Genomic DNA, 23,921 nt, shown 5'->3' with positions numbered 1-23,921 from the left:
GCTGAGGGGTGATGCAGACCCTTTGCTAACCAGCTGTGCGACTCTGCTGGATTAGTTCCCCTCTCTGTGCATCACTTCCTGCATCTACACACTCACTGTACAACAGCTGTGACAAGACTCACATGACAGGATGTCAGAGCATTAACATGGCTTGAGGCCAGCTTAATACTATCATCTCATCTCTCTCTCTCCCTGCATAGTTCTGTCCATCTGTCTGTCTATGAAACATCTCGTGGAGCCCAGGCTGGCCTCAAACTCACAATGTAGCCAAGAATGAGTTTGACCTTTTCATCCTCCTGCCATCAGTTCAGATACTAGGATTCCAAGCATGTGCTGCCATGCCAGTGTATGCCTTTCCCAGAGCTCCATTCATGATAGGCAAGCACTCTACCAACTGAGTCATATACGTAGCTCATCGTTATCAGTATCACCTCCCAACATCAATATCAATGTTCTACACACCAGCTTCTAAGAACTGGGTCTCAAAATGCAATCAGAATATTTAAGAAGCTGACAGGAGATCATGTAGCATGAGTTGACTCTAAAGGATATAAAGGATGTTGGATCTTAGACACACACACACACACACACACACACACACACTTTTGATGGCATTGGGGAGGGAACCCAAGGCATTACACATGCTGGGCAAGTAAGTGTTCTACCATGGAGCTACACCATGAGCCCCTAAAAGCAGGGTTGAATAGGTCTTGCCTCATTAAATCTTTGAAGGAAATAAAAGCATTTTCTGGGCACTACATGTTACTATCGCAGCACTGGGATGCATTGATGGTGTTAAGAGGTCCAAGGCCAACTGTGATGGTCACAGGAACCTAATAAAAGGCTAGGGACTCTGAGTTTATGCCCAGACAGATGGAGACCTGGAAAGGGAGTCCTTTTTCATACAAAGACATTGGATCAACAACACATGGTGACATGAACCCTAGGAACACTCTCTGTTGGGTACAGGAAGACAGACATATGTGAAGAGGGCATAGCAAATCATGAGGGTCAAGACTGTTCAGAGCCCGAGAAACCAAGAGATCATCCATCTATTACAGGAACAAACAGGCAGCAACCAAGCCCAGAGAATCAGAACAAGGTCTATCTTCAGAGATCCTGGCCTCTGTATATTCAGTTCACTTTGCCCTGCTCCATCATGGGAAGACAGGATATTGGCATAGCAAGCTCCCACCCATGCTATAGTCAAACCCAAGATGATGGTACCAGGCTGGGGTGGGGTAGAACACCACTATCAATTATAAATACCCAGAAGAGCTAGGTCTGGTGGCACAGCTTACCATCCTAGCTACTCAGGATCCTGTCAAGCTGGGATGTGAGCTGCTCCCATTGCCACCACACTTCATCTGAAAGGAAGGTATACACGATTTCTTCTTTGATATAGGAGTGATGTAGACAGGATTCTTTTTATTGTTTTTTGGGATGGGGCTGATGTGACTCAGGTTGGACTCTGTGGTGGTTTGAGTGAGAATGGCTACAGAGAATCATACATTTGAATACTTGGCCTCCAGCTGATGGAACTATTTGGGAAGGATTAGGAAGGAATGCATCTTGGGGGTGGGCTTTGAGGTTTCAAAAGACTCCAGGGTGCCCTTTCTGCCTCCTATTTGCACAAGCTCTAAGCTGTTCTATTAGCCATGCCTTTTTTTCTACCATCATGGACTCTAACCCTCTAAAACCCAAATAAACCCAAATTTAAATGCTTTCTTTAATAAGTTGACTTGGTCATAGTGTTTAACTATAGCAACAGAAAGGTAAGCAAGATATCCCCCAACTAGCTATGTATCCAAAAATAAGCTTGAACCTCTCATCCTCTTGTCTCTTCCACTCATGTACTAGGATTGCAGGCATATGCTACCATGTCTGCATTATGCAGGGCTAGAGATCAAACCCAAGGCTGTATGAATGTTAGACATTCACTACACCTACTGAGCCAGATCCCCAGCCCTAGAAAGGTCTTCTCAGTTTGCATTTCTATGTGACTGCCTTCTAGAAGCGAATGTCCAACACCTTGTTATTCCATGAATGAGGCCAGAAGATTCCATCTTTTGAAATAGATGAGCTTATTCTGAGATGAAGTTAACCATCAGTTGTATGAGGGTATCTCAGAACATCTAGAGCATGGTCTCTTCTGTGTTGTATTTTGTTTTCTGAAACAAGGACTTACATAACCCAAGCTAGCCTCAAATTCCATCGTAGCAGAGGTCGACCTTGACCTCCTTCCTCGCCTGCCTCCACCACCCAGGTGTTAGAATTACAAGCACGCATTACCAAATGCTGCTTAGAAAGTAGGATTGATAAAGAAGAGGCCATAGGATTAACGAGATAGCTCAGCCGGTAGGTACTTGCCACCAAGCCTGGTAACCTGAGTTCAAATTCGATTCCCGGAATTCAAATTAGAAGTATTGCAATCTCTCTCGCACACACACACACACATACATACACACACACACACACACACACACACACACACACACCTTTATAAGGAGTTCTAAGGTTTAATAAACTATAAAGCTGGAGTCGGGGAGCAAAGCCACCCAGACTGAAGGGTTAAGCTTTTCATATCTAGGAAATCCATATTCAGGGTCCTAACCCCATGTAAAAAATTACAACTGAAACTGACCAGCATTGAGTCATATGTAACAGATTGTGGCTGAAATGGGCTTTCATGCGCACTTCGAGCACAAAAAATTCATATTTTATCTCCCACAAAACTAATATCAGCAAGCATATCCTCTTGAAACACAGGTGAAGTCCGCTCATTGCAAACAGCAGGACCTGGGGCCAGGCTTCTTAAACAGCCAGGATGTTTCTCTGCTGAGGAGGGCTGGCTGGAAGACAAAGCTGACAGGCCTCTTTAACAAGCCCCAGAAAGAATATGAAGTCATTGTATTTAGCCAGCGCCAAGCAAATCTGAAAGACGATGGATCGAAGGGAATCCTTGTCCCAACCCTGTCAGCAGCTGTGGCTGCAGAAGTGGGACAGTAAATAGAAAGTGACTGGAGTTCAGATAGCGAGGCAGATCCTGGGCCGCTAAACACTGCTGACATTGCACAGAAAGCCAGGTCCTCAGATGGAGGCCAGAGCTCTAATGTTCTGCGGCCCACAACATATGCAGTTCCCGAAGGGACACTTCAGCGCAGCATTTCAATGTAAAATGACACATGCCACTGCAGGCTAGAGATCTTATGGGGGAGGCAAAGCTGTGCTCATCTGCTTCCCAGCAAGAATATCAGAACAGCTAGGGATAAAGAGAAGTCAATCAAAGCAAAAAGTGATGGGGATTGGAAAGAAAGAAAGAAAGAAAAAAAAAAAAACAGGCCTAATTCTGCCAGACTTGTTTTGCTGAGTAAAGATAACAGCTTTCTGGACCATATGACATCAGCATAAGAAATTAAATGATGGCATCGTTTCCCAAAGTAGTTAATGTCAGGTGCTTCCAGCAGCCTAAAAGGAACTGAACAGTAACCAACCAATACATCTCCATTATACGGATTCCCACTCTACAACACTAATTATGGACACGAGTCTCCTGCTGGAACCTCAACCTGGGAACCTATCGCCCACCTCCACTCCTCCGTGTGAATGAAGGTCAGGTTTCAAAGTCAAAGCTCGTCTCCAAACCAGCCATTTAGAAAAAGGAAACAAAGCAAAACAGTAAATACATTGATTTTTGCACATGGATATTTATCTAGCCAAGGCCTGTGTGTTCATCAAAGACACATATGAAAGTGCTCAGGGCAGAGCTGGAGAGTTGGCTCAGCAGATGATGCTGCATACCAGGAATGGTGGCAGTCCTGGTGAGTCCCATCCTGGGGACCTACACGGTGGAAGGAGGCAGTTGCGTTTGACTATAGCATGGGTGGGAGCTTGCTATGCCAATATCCTGTCTTCCCATGATGGAGCAGGACAAAGTGAACTGGATATACAGAGGCCAGGATCTCTGGAGCTAGACCTTGTTCTGCTTCTCTGGGTTTGGAGGCAGTTGACTCTTGAAAGTTGTATTTTGAGCCCTGTGCGCTCTCTCTCTCTCTCTCTCTCTCTCTCTCTCTCTCTCTCTCTCTCTCACACACACACACACACACNACATGTAGTTGCACAGACACAAAGAATGAGAGAGAGAGAGAGAGAGAGAGAGAGAGAGAGAGAGAGAGAGAGAGAGAGAGCGCAATCGGTCATTGCTTTGTGCCAGGCACTAAAAGAGACATTCATGTGGGAAATTATTCTGGTTAGCAGTGACATTTTTATTTGCAAATCCCACAAGCACACACCTGATGCATACAGTAGATATATATTAATAAACCAGAAGGTAGACTAGGCTGGCTTGTAACTGAGATCCGCCTGTCTGTTTCCCAAGTGCTGGGATCAAAGGTATATACCACAGTGCCTGGCTGTATGTCCTAATTTTCATGAATTCTAGAGATTCGAACTCAGATCCTCACCCTTACATAGAAAGCACTTTGCCCTTAACTTTAGACCCACCATAAGGGCATAGCCTATGTGTTCCATCCTTGCAACTTCAACCTATGTGGTATTCCACCCTCATCTCTTACAAACACACACTCTCTCTCTCTCTCTCTCTCTCTCTCTCTCTCTCTCTCTCTCACACACACACACACACACACACACACACACACATTAAATAAATAAATTCTAATGCAGTAATTTCTTCTTAAAGAATGTTCATAGCAACACTGTTTCTAATGGCCACCAACTAAGGGACAGCTAAAGGGCCATGAACAGGCATCTTGGAGATATAGGGCTTGCTGAGCCTGGGCCAGCCCCAGGTTCCATGCCCAGCACTGAGAGGGAAGTAAGAGCTATAGTTTGAACTATTATATATCTTCACAATCAAGCCAGCTTACAGTCCAATCAGCTTCATAGAGAGAACCTCAGTAATCAAATTAAATTAGCCAGGCATCCTTCAGTGTGGCCAGGTACCAGCAGAGGCTAGTGTCTTTGGACTATTTAATAATAAAACACAGGTTGCAATTATTTTCCTCCAGCTGACACTGTGTTTGTGTCTAACGTGCCACCCATCTGATAGACTGAAGGACGGGGTCACCATTCAAACCCAGCATCCCTGGGATGACACCCTTCACTGTCACCAGCGGCTCCTACAGTGGATCTTGGCTATTCATCCCACTCACAACAGCAGCTGGCAAAACACGTGGCCTTCAACCTGCAGCCAAGCCTCCACTGGACATTCAGGGAGGAAAAGGGCCAGGCCTGGCTTCCATGCAATTCCCAGAGAATATGTGGTTAATTATTTTTCTCTCTGTAAGCAGCTGGGTCTCCCTGAAATTCGAGTCCGTAATAATTGCTGTAATTACTATTTTAATACAAATCAGAAACTTATCAAAATATTACACTGTGGATGTTACTTCTCTTTCTCACTGTGGATGGAGGGTGCCTGCCACTGGCCCTGCCCAACTTGGTGAGGATGGAGGGATCATGGCTTCTCAGCACAGAAGACTGTTAGGTCTGAATGTGTAAATTTTGCTTTTAGCAACAGAAAGTCATACTCTGATTGACACCCCAGCTTGATCCTGCTTGTTGCTGGGTCTCAGTAGTTCCATCAACATAATGGGTAGATTTGGCCATGCTAGTAGAGGGATTTTGCAGAATGGCTTAGAGTAACTGCTCTGCTAAAATCATCTACCAGAGATGTTGGTAAAGAGGACCCTGGCACATAAAATCTGAGCATGTCAGGGTACATATATAATCCCAGTGCCTGGGAGAGGGTGACAGGTAGAGTCCAAGGTCTTACTGGCCAGCCAGAGTCCTGAATCAGAGAACTCTAGATTCAACGAGAGTGGAATATACCCAACACTGGCCTCCACCTACATCCCAGCACAAACAAATGTGCACCCCCATACACACATATACCCGTTTCTATGGAGCCCAGAATTTTGACATACAGGCTCCCAGGTCATGCTGCCTGAGTCATGTTCCATTGTTGCTTGTTGTATAGCTCAGGAGAATTCTGGGTTTTTTCTTTTTTCTTTTTCTTTTCTTTTCTTTCCTTCTCTTCTCTTTTCTTTTCTTTTTTTTCCAAGACAGGGTTTCTCTGTGTACCCCTGGCTGTCCTGGAATTCACTCTTTAGACCAGGCTGGCCTTGAACTTAGAAATGCCCCTGCCTCTGCCTTCCAAGTGCTGGGATTAAAGGTGTGTGCCACCACTGCCTGGTGGAATTCTTTATTCTCCCCAGGCCTCAGTCTCTTCAGAGAAATAAAGATCAGGGAATAAAGTAGGTAGGAGGTGGCACCACAGCCACTTGATAAGGCTGCTGTAAATGACTGAATGTGCTAATCCCTAATATTCTGCTTAGCCTGGCACACACTGACTTCTCACAGGGAACCGCAATTGTTAGCATGTTATTGTGAGAGTTAACTCCAATCTTGTCAGATAGCCCACAAAAGCTGATGATCCCTTGAAGATGTGGTCCCAAATGGCTCAGCTGAAGGGGATGGAGTCTGTAGGAGGTGGGACCTCACAGGAGTGAGCTAGGTGACCAACAGCCAACCCTCTTTCTGCTTTCAGGCTGTCATGAGGTGGGTGGTTCCCTTTACCACACTCTCCTGCCTCATTACAGGCTCAGTGGAGGAAAAACAGGTATAGAAACTGTTCCAAACGTTGAGCCTCAGTCAATCTCCCTGCCTACCGTGGGGCATTTCACCACAGTAAAGGGAAGTTGACTCACACAAACCCCAACTGTGGTTTGAAGTGACACAGATAAGCAGGGTGGCCCCAGGGCAAGCTGGAAGTCCCAGCAGGAAGGAAAGTCACACCTTCCTCCTGCAAACTGTCACCTTTCCAGAAACAAAGGCTAGAGTCCAGCAGTAGCAGGCACTCCAGAATAGATTAGGATTTAAAGTCAGTGATTTTGGCTACCAACCAGGGTGTTTAGAAATCCCCTATTTCTTTCACATGAGGGAGGAAGAGAAGAGGAGAGCCAGGAGATGGGTGGTGTTGTGCCTCTCCCACCCACAGAGGGTCAGGTTTGCTCCTGGCTTCCCCACTACTTTCCAGCGTCCACTTTAGTTTGGGCATCATCGCTCCCCTAACCATCCCCAATAAACAGCTGGCTTCCTCCAGATCCTTCTGCTGGCTGAGAGTTATGAACCTTCCAAAAGCTCCAGCTGCCACCAGCTTCCTAGTGGGGGAAATTTAGTAACAGAAGCCAGGCCCACCTGCAAATCGCTGGGTGGTTGCTAAAGCCATGTTCTCGCATGGTCCCCACCCTCCTCAAACTGTCTTCTCTTGGCCTTCTACTTAAGATGTAAGAGGCTAGGAGAGACCTAGTTGAGGGGCTGGCTCACATTAGACCCAGAGTCAAGTCACCTGTGAGCCAAAGGGGCTCTCTGACACCAGCTGTCTCTTCCCAGCTAGAGATAAAAGGCAGCATGAATGAGAGGCAATGAATAGGCTTTTATTTCATACTGAACATCTGCAAAGCCTGGTCCTTCATGAAAAAATAAAAAACCAACCCACAATCAAACACAAGACAGCTAAAAGTCTGGCAAAGGGAAACAAAACAAAACAACAACAACAAAAAAGATTTCTCATTACATCTCTAATTAATAAAACCCCGTTTCACCAGTAAAGATGAAGATAGAGAGAGTATCTTTCACATCCCTGAAGAAAGGGTACTTAATGAGGTAACCACCATATTTCTTGATCATCTAAGTGGATTTTAATACTATCCTTAAATAATGTACACAGAGCTCTCCATTACAAAAGCCGTTGTTTATTTAATGAACGCCACTGTGGTTGAGTGCTGAGACTTTGTGAAATGATCTCACCAGAGTCCTTGGGCTTTCCCCACTCCCCACCGCCCTCCTCAGGAGATGACTGGGTGTCCCCATAGCCCTTTAGAGTTGCTGCTGTCATCTGCGTGGTGGTTCTGTTACCCTGGGCTCTGAATTGCAGTCTCGGTTCTGGTTTAAATTAATGCAGCCATTTACCAATCTGTCCGGGGACTCATTCATCACAGCTAATTTCATGTTCAATATGTAGCGGACCAAACAGAGGACAAGGATTCAACAGGAGGCATGAGTCCCAGAGACTCACAGGAAGGGCTGGGAACTAAATCAAGGAGGACAAACCCGGGAGTCCTCCATGGGAATCTATACAGAAGCAACAGAACCATGAAAGCCTAGTGTACTCACATGGTTCCTCCTAGTGTCTACCTTAAGCCCTTTCCATTGGGACTTCGGAACAGAACAACACAGCTATGTGCTCACTTCCCTGTGTGTGTGTGTTCATGTACATGGGGACAGGTGTTTTCCGAAGTAAGAGGACAACTCCTGGTGTTCCTCAGGCACCATGACTTTCGAAACAGTCTTTCACTGGCCTGAGCTCACTGATTAGGCTGGCTGGCCAGAGAACCCCAGGGATTCAACTGTCTCTGCCTCCCCAGCACACCACATCTGTTTGGGTTGGGGGGAGGGTGTTGTTTTTGTTCTTGTTTTGGTTTGGTTTTGCTTGTTTTGTTTTTTAAGGTGGGTCCTGTGGATCAAATTAAGGCCCCCATGCTTGTGTGGTAAGCACTTTACAGACCGAGCCATCTCCACAGCCGTAGCATAGCTAGCCTCTGAAAAACTAAAAGTCTTCAAACGGGTTACTGGACAATTTAAAAAATGTAATACTCCTTGACAGTCTTGCACCAAACTCAGCTGGGACCCAGTTAAAGCTGGGCTTGGCACTAGGATCTTTATAGACTGGTAGATAATTTCTTTCTACTTTCTTGCCATGTTATTTACAAGTGAGGTCACAAGAGCTCTGAAGCTGACATTTCCATGTATACATTTCCCTAATATGCTTTTAAAAAAAAAACACAAAGCTATTAGTAGTATTTTTAAATGTGCTGCTCAAGAAATAGGGAAGGGACACAGCAGCAAAGTCACAGGAGTTGTGACACTCTTGGTCTGAGTGTGGGAGTCTTGGGTGTGCTCAGTTTGTGACCATTTACTGACTGTACACCGGAGAAAGGAGAAGGGAGAAAGATGAGAGTAAGAACACAGAGCAGTTAAATGAACATAAAAAAAAATCTAAGAACTGAAACTTCCATGCGGACATCACTAGATGCAGCCCTTTGTACACAGCTGTGACAGCTTTTTTTTTCTCTCCTTTTTCTGTGCTAGGAATGGATCAGGATCTTGCGCAGCTCACCTGCATTCCCAGCCCTCAAACTTCTGAAAGAGAGCCGTCACCCCTCGTGAAAGTCCTGGTGAATTGACATTGGCGTCTGCAGCTTATTTGGGACTCCTGCAGACAGTTTGGGACTCCTTTAGCAAAAAGCATCCTTCCAAAATATATCCTCACCCCAAAGTTAGCAAAATATACACCAAAAGTGAGCAGAACACAACTGCACCCCCAAACTCCGCCCTCCTCCAGATGCACATCGCTCCCACGACGCTAAGCCTTGCCGTCACTCGTCAGTAACTTAGATTCTACTCCATTGTGATTAGTCTGCGTGGGCATCCTCCTGTGTCCCCACCACGCACGGCCAGCAGAAGGTGGGTCCCACATTTTACACAGTGCCTGACTCACAGCAGGCACTCGGACAAGGAGTCAGTGTGGATAGCTTGTGAATGCACACAACCTCTAGTGAGTTTCATTCATGCATGCATTCATTCAATCACTTGATCATCACGGAGAGAATGGATGAGAGGCTCCCCGGACCCTGCTCGGAGACAGGAGCCCTGGCATTCATCTCTATGGGGTGGTCTGAGTGCCCTAACACTTTCTTCTCTATTGCCTAGATTTGATCACTATGACCCAAGGGGAGAGTTGGGTTTACATACACCATCAGAGGAAGCTCCAGAAAGACATAGAGGTGAAAGTCAGATATCTTTGATAAAGCTAGAACCCAAGCCAAGGGGATCCAGAATGTTCTACCGATCCACTTGCCTTTTTCTTCAACAACACCCAATTTCCCAGTGCCCACCCTTACAGTGTCAGGGCATGAGGAACACATAAGTGGATGGTGGGGGTGGGACAGGGACTCTAGATATCCTGCTGCCACAAAGTACAAACTTCACCAAACAGGAGAATGCAGGATTCCATCTTTATCTGTGAGGCTCATCGTCTGAGTGACCTGGTGTTTGAGAGAGTTTGTGTACTCTGGGGCTCTACTACCTCCATCATACAGAGGGTACTCGAAAACTGTTGTAGTAATGACCGACATGTGGTCACTCTCAGCTGTCCACAATGATCACAAATTTCTAGCAAACAGGTGGCAAACTGATTAATAAATGAGTTTTTAAAAATGATCGTGGGAGAGGGATCTAAGAATTGAAGGGTTCAGGGTATGACCATTTCCAGTGTGGCCATTCATAGCAAACAAAATGTGACACATGCTGCCATCCCTGGCTACATTTAAAAGAATTGCATTAGTCCATACAGCCTTATGGCACTTAATATATGGGTAGATTTGCAATCCCATGAATGGATGAATGGATGGATGCAAGGACAGACAGAAGGGTACATAGATGGATCATTCATGTATGTGTAGATGAATTGATGGTGTATGGATAGAAAATAGATATGAAATACATGCATGTGTGGTTAAATGCATGGATGGATGGATGGATGGATGGATGGATGGATGGATGGATGGAAAGGTGGATAGGTGGGTAGGTGGGTGAATGGGTGGAAGGGTGGATGGGTGGATGGATGGGTAGATGGAAAGATGAGTAGATGGGTGGGTTGGCAGATGGATAAATGGATGGGTGGGTAGGTGGGTGGATGGATGGGTGGGTGGATGGGTGGGTAGGTGGAAGGATAAATGGATGGATGGGGTGGGTGGATGATAGAATGATTATGCACAGATGGATGCATGTATGTATGAAGGCAAAACAGATATTGACAATGGGCCAGAGTTACTTTTCATTATCAAGGCCCATGAGGCCACAGAGTTTCAGACAAGAAAATTGAGTCCCATATAAGTAAAGATAATGCCATAGCCTGGCCTATATCACAAATGGCACAGAATCTGCCTCTTGGGCTGCAATTGACTGACCACACTTATTATTCTGTAGGTTCAGCCTTTCAGATACAAGGTGAGGAGCTTAGATTTCATGAGTAGAACACATCAGCCCTTTGTTCAGAAGGTTCTGAAATGGCAGGAGACTGGAAAGCTTCTGAGCCCCTTGATGACACCAAGTGTCACTCACATTTCCCCAGAGAATACCTTTATCTTGTATGCAAGAGGCCATCTCTCATCCAAGCCTAGCAGAGAAAAATGTTCAGCTGGCAGGCTGCTTGTGATTGCAATTCTAACCCTCCCTTGCCTGCTCCACTCCTCCTCCAGGAGGGCTTGGAGCACTGGGTGGATGGATTCATACATTCACTAATTCATTCATTCATTCGTTCACAGATACATCGATGATGGATGGATGGGCTGACAGATGGGTGAATGGATAGGTGAATAGATGTATGTAAGTAGACATGAATAAATGGGATGAAACTGGGCTAAAGACAAAAGATTTACAACAGTGAACTAGACAGAGACTCAGACAGTCTCTATAGTCACCACCCTTCAACTCCTAGTTTGGACTCTTCTCAGAAATTTAACTTCCACTCAGTTCATTGCACAAGGTGATTATTTGTAAGCAATAAAGAGAGAACGGAGACAAAAGATTCGGTAGGAGTAGAACTGTCTAGTCAATCCACAGTTTTCTGATACAAGATAAATAGTCAAGAACACTTGTCCCCCTCCTTGGCACTGTCCTTATCACAGTTGCCATGTGAGCAGGCCTTGAGCAGGGAACCGTTAGGTCAACGTTGACTTTACAGCCCAGGTTCACTTGTGTCACAAGTAGACACAAATATATCTTAGCACCCTCCTTCATTAGCATCCCCTGGCACATTAGCCCAGATAAGCCAGGGTTACCTGACTGGGGGCAAGCCAGATTTCAGCAGGAACAAATCCACTTGCCTTCAAGAGCCCTGAGTGGATGGGGAAACACTCTCAAAAGAATTAATTGATAATAAGTTCCCATCTTTCCCCATCTGGTTAGGGGTCTGTGCTTCTAGACTCTGGTAGTGATTGACGCCAGTATTCCTCCCCAATGGTACAGTGACACCCATCTGCCTCCCCCGCACCCCCTTGTAAGTCTTTGGTTGATGATGGAAGGATGAGCTAGCCACAAGGATCACAAAGGAACAGCCCAAGGCGTTTCCTCAGGCAAATAAGTAAGTAATGCCTATTGCAAGAGGAAGGAAGTGCCTACATGGACTACATGTTCATAGAGATAATACTTGCTGCAATGGCCCAGGCCCTGGGATCCTCCAGAGATAAGAATTGGGTAGTTGAACTGGAGAGTGGAGTGGCAGAAACAGTGGTGGGGACATTTTCCACTGGTCTGGAAAACTTAAACACACACACCACCACCACCACCACCACCACCACCACCACCCGCCCCCGTCTCCGTCCCTCATCCCTGAATCCAGGATTCCCTTTCTGGCAAGACTGGGGTCAGTTACTCTGTAATGAGTTTCACTAGAGGCCACACTTCTCTCTTCCTTCTCTGAAGCCATAAAATCCTGTCTTCAAATGGACTGCAGAGCAAAGGTTACAACATAGTAGAAAGTAGGATTGACAAGTCTGCATACCCAACATGGGACTGGAGGGATGAGCATCACATTGTGTTGTTTATCAAACTCAAGAATTTTGTTAAAGACTAGTTTTGGGTGCACCCCTCACCCAAACGAGGGGCAGACACATGGTATAAGGGATGTGCTCACTTGTTGGATTACAGAAACCTTTTGCTGTTGTTGTTGTTACTTTCTTTTGTTTGGCTTTGTTTCTCTCTCTCTCTCTCTCTCTCTCTCTCTCTCTCTCTCTCTCTCTCTCTCTCTNTGTGTGTGTGTGTGTGTGTGTGTGTGTGTGTGTGTGTGTGTGTAAGCATCTCACTGAACTCTAAAGACACTAAAACAAAATCTTGACTTTGGGGTTTGGCATTTTGTCGGGATCCGTGGAGTTATGGGATGCTGAGGTCAGAAGGCCACCTCTGCGAGGCCTTAGACATCAGAGAATGTAGAGTGGACCATTCAGAGAGTGGGATGCCTGGGTTCAGCCCTCAGCTCTACAGCTTACAGCTGTGCAGTTCACATCGTTCTTCGGGGATCTGGTTCTTCTCCCGAGTCTGCACACTTTTAGTAATCTGTTAAAATGGAGCAATGGCTTTCAAGAAGCCTATGGCTGCATGAGGGGGCTTTGCAAAACTGTACAGATGAGGAGCTCAGAACTCTGGGCAGCACTGGGCAAGGAGCAGCCTGGGATTGCTTCCCAGTTTCTTCATCTATCTGAGCACAGCAGCAGACTCCTCCCACGAAGCTGGGAGGGTCCAGTGACACAGGGAGATGGTGTCTGTGGAACTCTTTTTTATGTCTGACCTACACTACAACTAGTCATGATAAGACCAACAATTCCTAGTTGGGTACCCTCAGTTCCAACTTTGCATGAATTGTGTAACAGAACATCTTGCTTCCTGGAGTGGACCTACGTGTAGATAGATGAAGAGAGTGATGCAGAGACACAGACAGACAGACAGATAGGCAGGCAGGCAATCCCACATGCACACTCACACACACATACATACACACACACACCACACACACGCACATGTACTCGGACACACAGACACGTGCACACATACACAGTCATATACACACATATACATCCTGGATGGGAAGTCGGTGGAATACATTTCATGGATGCAAAACACCAAAATAATGTCAGGCATGCAGTGAACGCTCAATGAATATGACTCTTCTCTCTGCCTCCTTCTGTCCTGTTCCAAGGTTGCCCTCGCTCCACACCAAAAAGACCCTCGGGCGTTCTACTGCAGAATTTCACTCAAAAGCTATTGTAATCGAGTAACTTTGAAGCAGCAAATGTTTATTCCAAACACCCTAGGCTTTCCTACTGAGAGAGCAGCTGACGCTGGGGCATCAGTCTGTGGCCAGAGCAAACCACTTCTCACAAATCAGTCAGTAGCCTTCTCCCTCTGCACACCACAGAGGTGGCTCCAAGTTGCAGAGAAGCAGAGAGAGACCTGCCCAGGCGATGGAGACAAGACAGTGCAAAGCTGGGATCTGACCCTCAGTATATCAGAGGATATCCTATAGACTCTTACATTTGTGTTGGGTCTATCACATACCCAGGCATGGTGGAACACATCTGTAATCCCAGCACTGAGGAGGAGGTGAGAGACAGAGTTTTGGAGCTCACTAGTGTGCCAGCCTGGTGGGTCAATGAGCTTCAGGTACAGTGAGAGACCTCACGTCTCTTCTGTCTCTTTAAATCGGTTTTTGTCACAGGTGGTATTGGTTATGTAATCATTTCACTTTCCCCAAAGTCTTTGCCCTTTGTTGTGGTAGATGATCATTAGAAATGAAGAGATGGGCTGGAGAGATGGCTCAGCAGTAAAAAACACTGACAGCTCTCCCTGAGGGACTAAGTTCAATTCCCAGCACCCACGTGGCAGCTCAAAATCCACTCTAACTCTAGATTCATGTGGTCTGATGCCCTCTTCTGTTGTGCAGACGTAAATGCAGACACAATACTCATGCATCTTGAAAAGGACAAAAAAGAAGGAAGAGATGTGAGGCTGGGAGATGACTCGGATTGTAAAGTGCTTACAGTACAAACAAGAGGACTGAGCTGAATCTCTAGCAGCCCAGTGAAAAGCCAGGGACGGTGGAACACATCTGTAATCCCAGCACTGAGGAGGTGGGAATAGACAGATCCTAGAGCCCATTGGTGAGCCAGTCTGCTGGAATCAGTGAGCTTCAGGCTCAGTGAGCCTTCCTGTTTCAAAACTTAAGCTTGACAGTGATAGAGGAGGCTTCCAAACATTGATCTTTGGCCTCTACACATGCACACATATGTATACATATATCCAGATACACACATCCACATGCCTACATTCACATGAACACACACACAGAGGCAGGGTCAGGGGGAGAATAAAATGGGAAGAGAGATTGTAAAGAAGAATGGATAGGCTGGAGAAACCCCACCCTGCACAGTTATATTGGGTGAGTGGGGGGGGGGCATCCTAGACTCTCTGCACATAGATTTATAGCCCCTCTCATTGCCTGCAGTTCAGAGTAGACAGGTAGAGTCTTATTATAGAGGTAGGCTAAAGAATAGTTTGCATTCTAAGTCACACACACACACACACACACACACACACACACACTAACATCAACTTTCTGTGCTAACTCAAATCATTATTTTTTTTCCTGTTAAGAGCATGGATCAAAGTTAAACAATTCCCAGAAAATATGAATTTTAAGCCTCAGTTGGCCTCCTGTTTAAAGATTAGCAAGCATTTTACCACCCAACCTTTTAAAGGATTTTCTTTAGTGAATTGATAGCCTTGAGAGAATAGGACAGTGACTACATACATGCATGTATGTAGTCCTACTTCTTAAGTGCTCTGAAACACAAATTTCCAAATTTTCCAAGCATAGCCATGGCACGGCAAGTGGAAAATTCTAAACCTGCTTCACATGACAGGTCACAGTTAAAAAATGCAGGCACAAATCATGTATAAAATTACATTTAGGCCATGTCTATAAGATTGATCAAGCCAGGTGTGGTTGCACATAGTTGTAATCGCAGGAGGATCATGGTTTTTACATTAGTCTGAGCTAGACAAGTCATCAAGACAAGACAAAGAAGGACCAGGAGGAGCAAAAGAAAGAAATCAGAGTGAGAGAAAGGAGAGCGAGAAAGAACGAAAACAATAATTTTGGTTAATTATTTTGTGTGGTTTAATCTTGGGTCCCACCCTATCTTTTTATTTACATGCTAATATTCCAAAGTACCTTTCACAACCCAAATTTTGAAACACTCCTCCAAGGTATCTCAGATAATGGATATCCAGCCTGTATTTATTATCTTATTATTAAACAAAGTGACTGCTACTTATCTATTATATTTAGCATTCCCAGTGTGTGGCAAAGCAGACGGCGACATATCTGCAGTGAGATAAATATTGCTCAAAGATACACACTTCTATATACAAAGTGTCCTGCTTCGATCAGACAAAATAACTCACTGGAAGTGTGGAGGAAACAAATCAGCCATCAAACGCTCTCTGTTCTCTCTGCAAACATTTGGATTGAAAGAAAAGCTTTGCCTCCAACGCCACTGGCACCCTCTTCCAAAGTCACTGTTAATGTCTGAAAGAGTCCGGAGATATCTGAGTAATGTGAAGAATGAGGGATCTCTGCTGAAAAAAAAAAATCAGCATTTCAAAGGGGTCAGATCATACAAAAACGGCATTCTGCTGTACTCGTACAGTAGGCAAGGACATTAAAATATTAGATTTCTTAAAGGAAACTTACTGAGTACCTTGAGTGACAGTGTATCTAGAGGCACAAGTGACTAACACTGGGACTATGGGGACTTTAGCAAGAGAAAAGAAAATACAGGTGTGACATCCACAGCTTTCATTCCTTCCGAGTCTATTAAGGTACTTCTGCTGGCTAGTCTTCCTGACAGGCCCCTCACTCCCCACTACTCCCCTTCATCTATGGCTCAGTGCTCTCTGTTTTATATTCTGAGACTACAGTAAAGATCGTTTCTTACTGAGGCCCAGAGAAAACGCCCCACTACAGAACTCTGCTGTAATTTGCATCAAGCTAATACTTAAATGCTCAGAGAGGCTGAGAGGGAAAGGGGGCACTAGCAAACCTTTACAGAGATGCCCATTTCACCACCATCCCTGCACACACCCTCTGATCCTGCCTGCGTACCAACATGATCTCTTACGTGTCTCCAATGCCCAGCCACAGGTACAATTTCTGTACCTAGACACTGCTCTCCGAAAATAAAAGGCTCGAAGTTCGGAAGTTGGGAGAGGGGAAAGCAGCCAGGAGAAGCAGATAAGTCTGGATTTGGAAACACACTAGCCGTAACAGCTGCTTGACACCCTTTGTCACGCACCCACTGAAGCCATGACTGTTCACCCAACTCTACTCCAGCCTGCCACAAAGCACAGCACAGAAACGAACGTCACTGTCCTAGCATACACTTCCACAGTATTTGCAGAAGCCATCTGGAAAAATCTCAGGGAATCTGTGTGTGTGTGTGTGTGTGTGTGTGTGTGTGTGTGTCTTGCACATGCATGTGTGTGCACAAGTGTGTGTGTGCATGTGTGTGTGTGTGTGTGTGTGTGTGTGTGTGTGAGAGAGAGAGAGAGAGAGAGAGAGAGAGTTCTGAATGCCACCATAAATCCCTTTGCAGCATCATGCATGCAGTCAGCCCAGGCAGGGTCCAGAAATGAATGGCAAGTTGTTAGCAGTCTGTGGCTCTCTCAGCCTGTATCCCAAGCTCCAGCTCGGATGGACTTTGGGAACAGCCTGCCCCCTTCTGGTCTCCTTGAGCTCCATGAAAGGGCAGGGCTTGGGGTGGGCACACCTTGAGGAGGACAAACAGACCCCTAGCTCTAGCCATCCTGTGCACACTGCAGCTCCTAGGGCTGAATGTGAGACAGGAGGAAGAGAGGAGAGTGTTGTGCATATGACAAAAAGTCCAAGACCAGCAGGACCGGACAGTTGAGAGCTACCAGGAATGGGAAAGTGAAAGAAAAAAAGATAAAATGTATTCATATACATATACATTGGAAGCTAAAGAAATGGAGACATTGGAGGACACTGTCGGGAGGATACGCCGAAACCCACAGATAAAAGCAAAATTGCAGACAAGCTCCGCTGCTAGGACTGCGGAATCTACCCCCGCCCTTCCGATTCCAAACCTGATGTGACTGGGCTAGGACATGAGAGATTACTCCTAGGTGAACACACATGGAGGGGTTGGGCATCACTGCTCAGAACATCGGTGGGGAAAGAAAGAAACCAACTGCTTTTTTTCTTTATAATTCTCTCACTGATCTCAACAGGTGGTCTAAGTACCCTGAAAGTACCTCCTGAACCCCCTTTTCAAAAGGTACAGCGAGTCCCATGGTCCCCTCCCCACCCTGCCTGTTTCCACACTGGGCCAGCACTAAGTGAGCCTAGTCCCTCCCACCTCCCAGTAGGTCTCCAATTTCAGAAAGAACATGTAATAGCATTTTTGGTTTTTTTGGTTTGTTTTTTTTTTTTTTTTCAGTTGGAACACATGATCAACTCCAGGAGTTCAAAGGCAGTGAGTGCCTGGGTCTCCTTGGCTGTAAAAAAGGACTTGGGGACAGTGAGAATGCTCAGGTTCTCATCCCCAAGCATCACCACAGGTGAGGGTGAGACTTCTCCTTGGTAGCTACAGAGCAGCCAAATGTTCTGTCAGATCAAGTCCTGAGACTGCTTTAGCCCACGGACATAAAGAGCTGTGCTCGGGCAACAAGGGTCAAAACAATCCTGAAGAACTTAAGCACGTCAGAAAGCACTTCTGACACAGCTGTGTAGCCGTGTCTAGGCAGTCTTCAGCAAGTGCCGCCGGAGTGACAAGCAATAACAAGGACTGTTCCCTTCCTACAGATCCTAGAAACACTCCCCTGGTAGCTACTGTCCTTCAGAAGCTGGGCAGTTCTCTGCAGGGAACTGGGATGATGGACAGAGAATCACATGGCATATCACACCAGCCCAAAGACAGACAGACACTCATTCCTACGCAGAGTAGAGACCCTATACAGTAGTTATGGACTCAGATCTCCTGCCCTCCTAGCTCAGAGAAAGGTGAAACAGATACCCCAATGAAGTTAGGGATAGAAGAGGAAGACAAGCCGGTGCCCCACCTAGGCAACCAGATGGTACTAATAGAACTGGAAGACAGTTTCAGAGACCTGACTATCCACATCCAAGAAGAGCAAAGCACACTGGGAGGTGTGGTGATAGTGTGGCCAGACAGACAGACAGAAAGTGCAACCGGCCACCCATGTCAAGTCAGAGACAGCCAGCTGGGACCAAGGGGCAGTACCCTGAAGCTGCAAATCCCGAAGGAGGTGAAGTCAGGGAGGGCAAGAGATGGCAAGGTTAGGGACTGAGGAAGGTGGGGACTGGGGAAGGTGGAGAGAGAAGTAGATTCCCAGAGGGGGAAAAAAAAAGTCAGATCAGGCGTGCAAGACCCAGTGTTGATTTGGGTACCAGGGACATGGTGGAGGACTTGACACACTCATTCCAGGTCTCTTCTCAGCCCACAACAAACAGCTCAGACCAAAGAGGCTGCGTGGAGAACTACCCTTGAGCAGCGACTGAGGATCCGGTCACGATCCGATGCACGTACTCGAGTGGAGAGTGAGGCATCAACGCCCCCACCCAGAGAGAGAGCAAGTAGGACGCCCAGAAAGAGTGATAGGAAACAGGACCCCCTAGAAAGCGAGTCTCTTCTGGAGCTCACTTTCCAGACCCCAAGGGGGCGGTCCTCAGACTCCGCACAGAGCAGCGCGGCTCAGTGCACGACCCTGCAGCTGCCCAGGGCAGCCAGGGCAGTCAGAGGCAGCCAGGGCGCAGAGTCCCTTCGGATATCGGGACTTGTGTGGCCAAGACCAATGTGAGGCATAGGTAGGGTCGCCCATCTGTCTCTGTCCGCGGGGCTCGCGATCCCCTTCCCAAAGGGCACCTTACCCTCGTCCGGGAGGCTAGTGCCCCGCGGCTGGCAGGCTGCTCTGCGCGGGCTCCTCCGGGGCCGCCTCCCCGTGCTCCTCCTCCGCCGGCTCGGCCTCCAGGTCCTCCGCGGGCTGCGGGCAGATGGGCAGCCAGGTCCCTGCGCTCCCGGCGCGGGGCCGCGGGCTGCTGCTGCTGCTGCTGCTGCTCGGCTGCTCCCGCCGCTGCCCCCGCGCGCCGCTGCTCTCCAGCCCCGGAGTCCAGGCTGCTGAAATTCCACACCACCAGCGTCTGCAGCAGCAGCACCATGAGCGCCGCCAGCAGCGCCGAGTGCGAGCGCCGCGCCAGCCTCCGGGCGCACGGCGCCGCCACCATCTTCCGCGGCGGCCCGGGGCGAGCGGGGTGCCGGGACACCCCGGTGCGCGCTCTATCCCGGGGGCTCCGCGCTCGGGCCCGGCCGACGTCGCCCGGGCTCGCCGCTGCTCCTCCTCCTGCTCCTCTCCTCCACCACCTCCTCCTCCCTTTCCTCCTCTGCCGCCGCCGCCGCCGCCGCCTCCACCGCCGCGGCGCGGAGTTTTCAGACGGGCAGGGACCCGGACGTCACCAGGAGGAGGGGAAGGCGGGAGGCGGGCGCGGGGAGGCCGCGGAGGGGGCGCGGCGCGCGCGCGCGGGGACACCGCTCGGGAGGGAGCTGGCCCCTCGCGATTCTCTTTTCCCTGGGCCAGGGTCCCCAACCCAACCCCCAGGGTTCTAGGGCGGGCGTTAGGGGTACCAGGGCTGGGGAAGGGGCCACTAGGGACGCGGGCCCTGAGCAGAGGGCGGGGCCTGGAGGAGGAGCCGAGGGCAGCGTGGGGAGGAGAAGGTGAGGGAGGGGGTGGAGGCGAAGGAAGCAGACAGACACCCTCCAGAACAGGCGTGGGAACAAGGTAAGGGTGCGAAAAGGCCGGTGCAAAGGGTAGAGAGACGGAAAGTGGAGGATAGACGAGCCAACAGGGCAGCTCAGCTTGCGGAGGTCAGGAAAAGGGAAAGAAGGGTCCTGAGAGTCTGTGTTCCATGTGGCAGAAAACTGGAGGCGGAGTTGCAGGAGGCGCAGAGTTTTCCGTCCCGGGATCTTTGGCTGCACAGAGAGAAAACCTTGGCAGGTGGAGATGGGAGAAAAGTAGGAGTGTCTCAGATCCCGGCTCTTGTGCAGCCTGGGATTCCTGGATCACTGACTGAAACGATGGGGAGGAGGTTCTCAATGACTCTCCGAGGTTAATCAGCACAAGCACTGTGACTTCTGAGTCAACACCCCCCCCTCCCCGCTCCAGGGCAACCAAAGATTCAGGGCTCATTGACTCACTTCTCTGGTCCCCAAGGACTCACAACCCAACATCCTCCAAATCCAGTTGGCAAGTGAATGCTTTGGTGGCTAAAGAAGTTTTCCAACCCTCCCTGGCCACAAGCTGAAGTCTCCCTCCCAGCCACAGAGCCTCCCTCCCTTAACGCCCTTCTTACCATCCGCCCTCCTGATGTCTGTCTGACTCGCTGTGTGCACTAGATTCAGAGCTGGGTCAGCCCAGCCTTGCTTTATAAGGAGAAGCATTTTCCTGGACTGACTGGTGACCTTGAGCCACCAGGACTGTCCCCCTTGACCTTGTTCTGAGCTCTGTCAGTGAGAGTTTGGAAGGAATAATCTCTCTGAACTCAAACTTCATCCAGCTCTCTCTGACTCAGTCTTATAGACTTCCCCTTTTGATACATAGCATCTATTAATGTCTGCATGTGAATGGGACTGGTGTCTACCTATGTCAGTGAGCTGGGGACTTACAGCGAATTTTTGGTCTTTTGTCTCCTGTCCTTTTAAACATCACCCTGGTTTTTAAAGGGAAGCGAGTGGATATGTACAGAATCTATCAGAGAGCAAGGCCAACAGTGGCGAGAAGTGGACCCTTCCATCCACTGCACCAGCATACCAGAGCACTGATGTGTGCCAGATGTGGGATCAGGTACAAGCATCCCAAGGTGACAAAGGATGCCTCTGATCTACAGTCAGCTTGAAGGCCAGAGGAGTCAGGTGTAGGTAGGTATGGAATCTCAGATGAAAACATGGCCAGCATCCCTAGAGAGATTTGCAAAGGAGCCATGGGTTCATGAGAGTGCTACTGGGATAGCTGTGTCCTCAGCCAACCTGCTACCCTGACAGTCTACAGTCTGCTCCAGAGCCCCCCTGTAGCTCTGCAGCCAGGGACAGAGGCATTCCCACTTCATCAAGAGTGAGACTGTAGAGGAGAGGCAGCTCCCTGGTTCACCAGTCTCCTCTTATCTGCATATCAGTTGGGAATATTTATAGTTCGTGTAATAAAACACCTGGTTTAACAATCTAAAAATAAGCCTTACTGGATTGTAGAACTAGTTATTGCAGAGCACACTGACTCCAGGCATGGCTTGATCCAGCAACCTAGAACAACCACTACAGAATTTTCTCTTCCTTTCTCCTCTCTTTCTCCCACAGTGTCTGTTCACCCTGGAACATCACAAGAGTCCTAGATTCTGTGACTTAGACTAGCTCTAACTTATTCATCTGCAGTCCAGGATTCTTTTAGAAGATGCAGAGAGAGTTTTCTTACAGAGTAATTTATAGGTCCTAAGTTACCCCTAAACCAGTCACAAAGCTCAGGAAGTCAGATCAAGGAAATGAATCTAACCAGGGTTCTGAGATACACCTCTGGCCTTGGGGTAAATCTGTTATCTCTGTAGCCATTCAAATGTTCCCTAGAGCCAGGTGGGTGGGAGCAGGTGGGAGTAGAAGAATGGCTTCCCTCGGCTGTCCCTGAAGTCTCCATTGAGCTTCCCCGACCATGGTCAAGTCATCTTCCCCCACCCCGCCCCGCCCCAAGGACTTCAGGGTTCTTAGTGCTGAATGAGTAGCACGAGGTCATGTAAACATAGCCTCCAAGTCCTGCACTGGCTGTGTGGAATATTCCAGCCCCCAACCCACCTTTGTTTCAAGAGCTCTACTGCACTTTGTCTGTAAAGCAGCAATGACCTGTGCTTCCTCCACATGACACAGTTAACAGCAGTCCTCCAGGGTCCAGGCTGTGATTCAGCTCCCTCAGGGCCCCAGTGCTTCAGCACTGAGGTTAAAGATCCTGGGCCCAAATCCCTGGAGAAGCAGAGTTGTTTATCTTGACTCATACATAAAAAGCCACGCAAGAAAGAGGTCCAGTTGCTCTGGGCAGGTTAGAGATGCCATCATTTGATGGGTTTTGGAGGAAATTTTACCTGAGGTGGCACCTGGGATTATCTTCTTCTGGCTCCAAGATGAGTAGCCCTTCAAACATTTGAGAGAGGTAAAGATGGAACAGAGAGCTGGGAGCTGGGGTAACTTAGAGTATCTAAAATGCCCCATCTCAGGATGGCTGGGAGATGCAAAGTGTGGGTACCCTAAATTTGCTGAACTACCAAACAGAAATAGCCCTTTTGCATTAAGAGGGACAGGAGTTTTCATTTGCAGTTGTGCATAGAGAGGCAGGTGGCCTTGATGGATAAGAAAGAGGCCAGGGCCCTGCTTGAGACTCGGCAGTGCCTCTAGCCACTGTATTCAGAGTCCTCAGGATTTTCGAAGCTCAGTTTTTCACTCCACAAAGATGCATGGAACCCTATTACACATAGGCATCCTGCTGGGCAAGTGAAATCTAGAGATGATGAAGATTCCCCAAGGAACCTTTCTTTTTAAATGTGGTTCCCCAGCTCCCGTGCTATGGGCCCCAGGAGACAGAGCTCTAGGGAAGTTTCACCTGATTTGTGGGACTCCCAACCACCACCCCGAATGCCAAATCTTGTTTCTCCATGCCTTCAAGGATGGGAAGGCTGGATCTGTCACTGGGCATTTTGAGTTATTGGGTGTGCCTAGTCTTGAGCTAGCGATTGCAAAGGAAATGTTTGGGATAGTCTTCACCCTCAGAGAACTGTCCAACAGGATAGAGGGACAAGACATTTATTTCACTGACAGCAATTCCAGGATCAGTGCAAGGAGCGAATGAGATAGATAAGAAATAGATTGCCCAGGCTTAACGTGCGCATGTGCACATGCATGTATGTGTTTGTGTGCATGAAAGCCAAAAGGGAACCTCAGGGGTGAGTTTTTTGGTTTGTTTGTTTCTTTGTTGATTATTTCTATTTGATTTTCAGCCTGGAAGTTAAAAAAAAAAAAGCTATGCTGCCCAGAATCAACTGCCCCACCCCACCCCACCCCAGGGCTTGCTATCATGAGCAACGTCTTCTGTGGTTTCTGTGGAGACAGCTTCTTTACCAGCTGGTCTATCTCCCCTCTGCTGCATTTTAACTGAGTTTT

At 47.8% G+C, this 23,921-nt stretch overlaps 1 protein-coding gene across 1 annotated transcript in view; it reads right to left on the bottom strand.

Annotated features, from left to right (window-relative positions):
* Positions 1–20,157, bottom strand: part of Xylt1 (xylosyltransferase 1) — a 289,090-nt gene extending 268,933 nt beyond the window's left edge. The window contains exon 1 of the mRNA XM_021168481.2: positions 19,607–20,157. Within this exon, the coding sequence (XP_021024140.1) occupies positions 19,607–19,960 (354 nt within the window). The 5' untranslated portion in view covers positions 19,961–20,157. The remainder of the gene's footprint in view (positions 1–19,606) is intronic.
* Positions 20,158–23,921: the final 3,764 nt, after the last annotated feature.

This window comes from Mus caroli, chromosome 7 (assembly GCF_900094665.2).
Source record: "Mus caroli chromosome 7, CAROLI_EIJ_v1.1, whole genome shotgun sequence".
NCBI lineage: Eukaryota > Metazoa > Chordata > Mammalia > Rodentia > Muridae > Mus > Mus caroli.
Note: the sequence above shows the minus strand (reverse complement) of the source record. Positions and strands in the feature narration are given on the sequence as shown.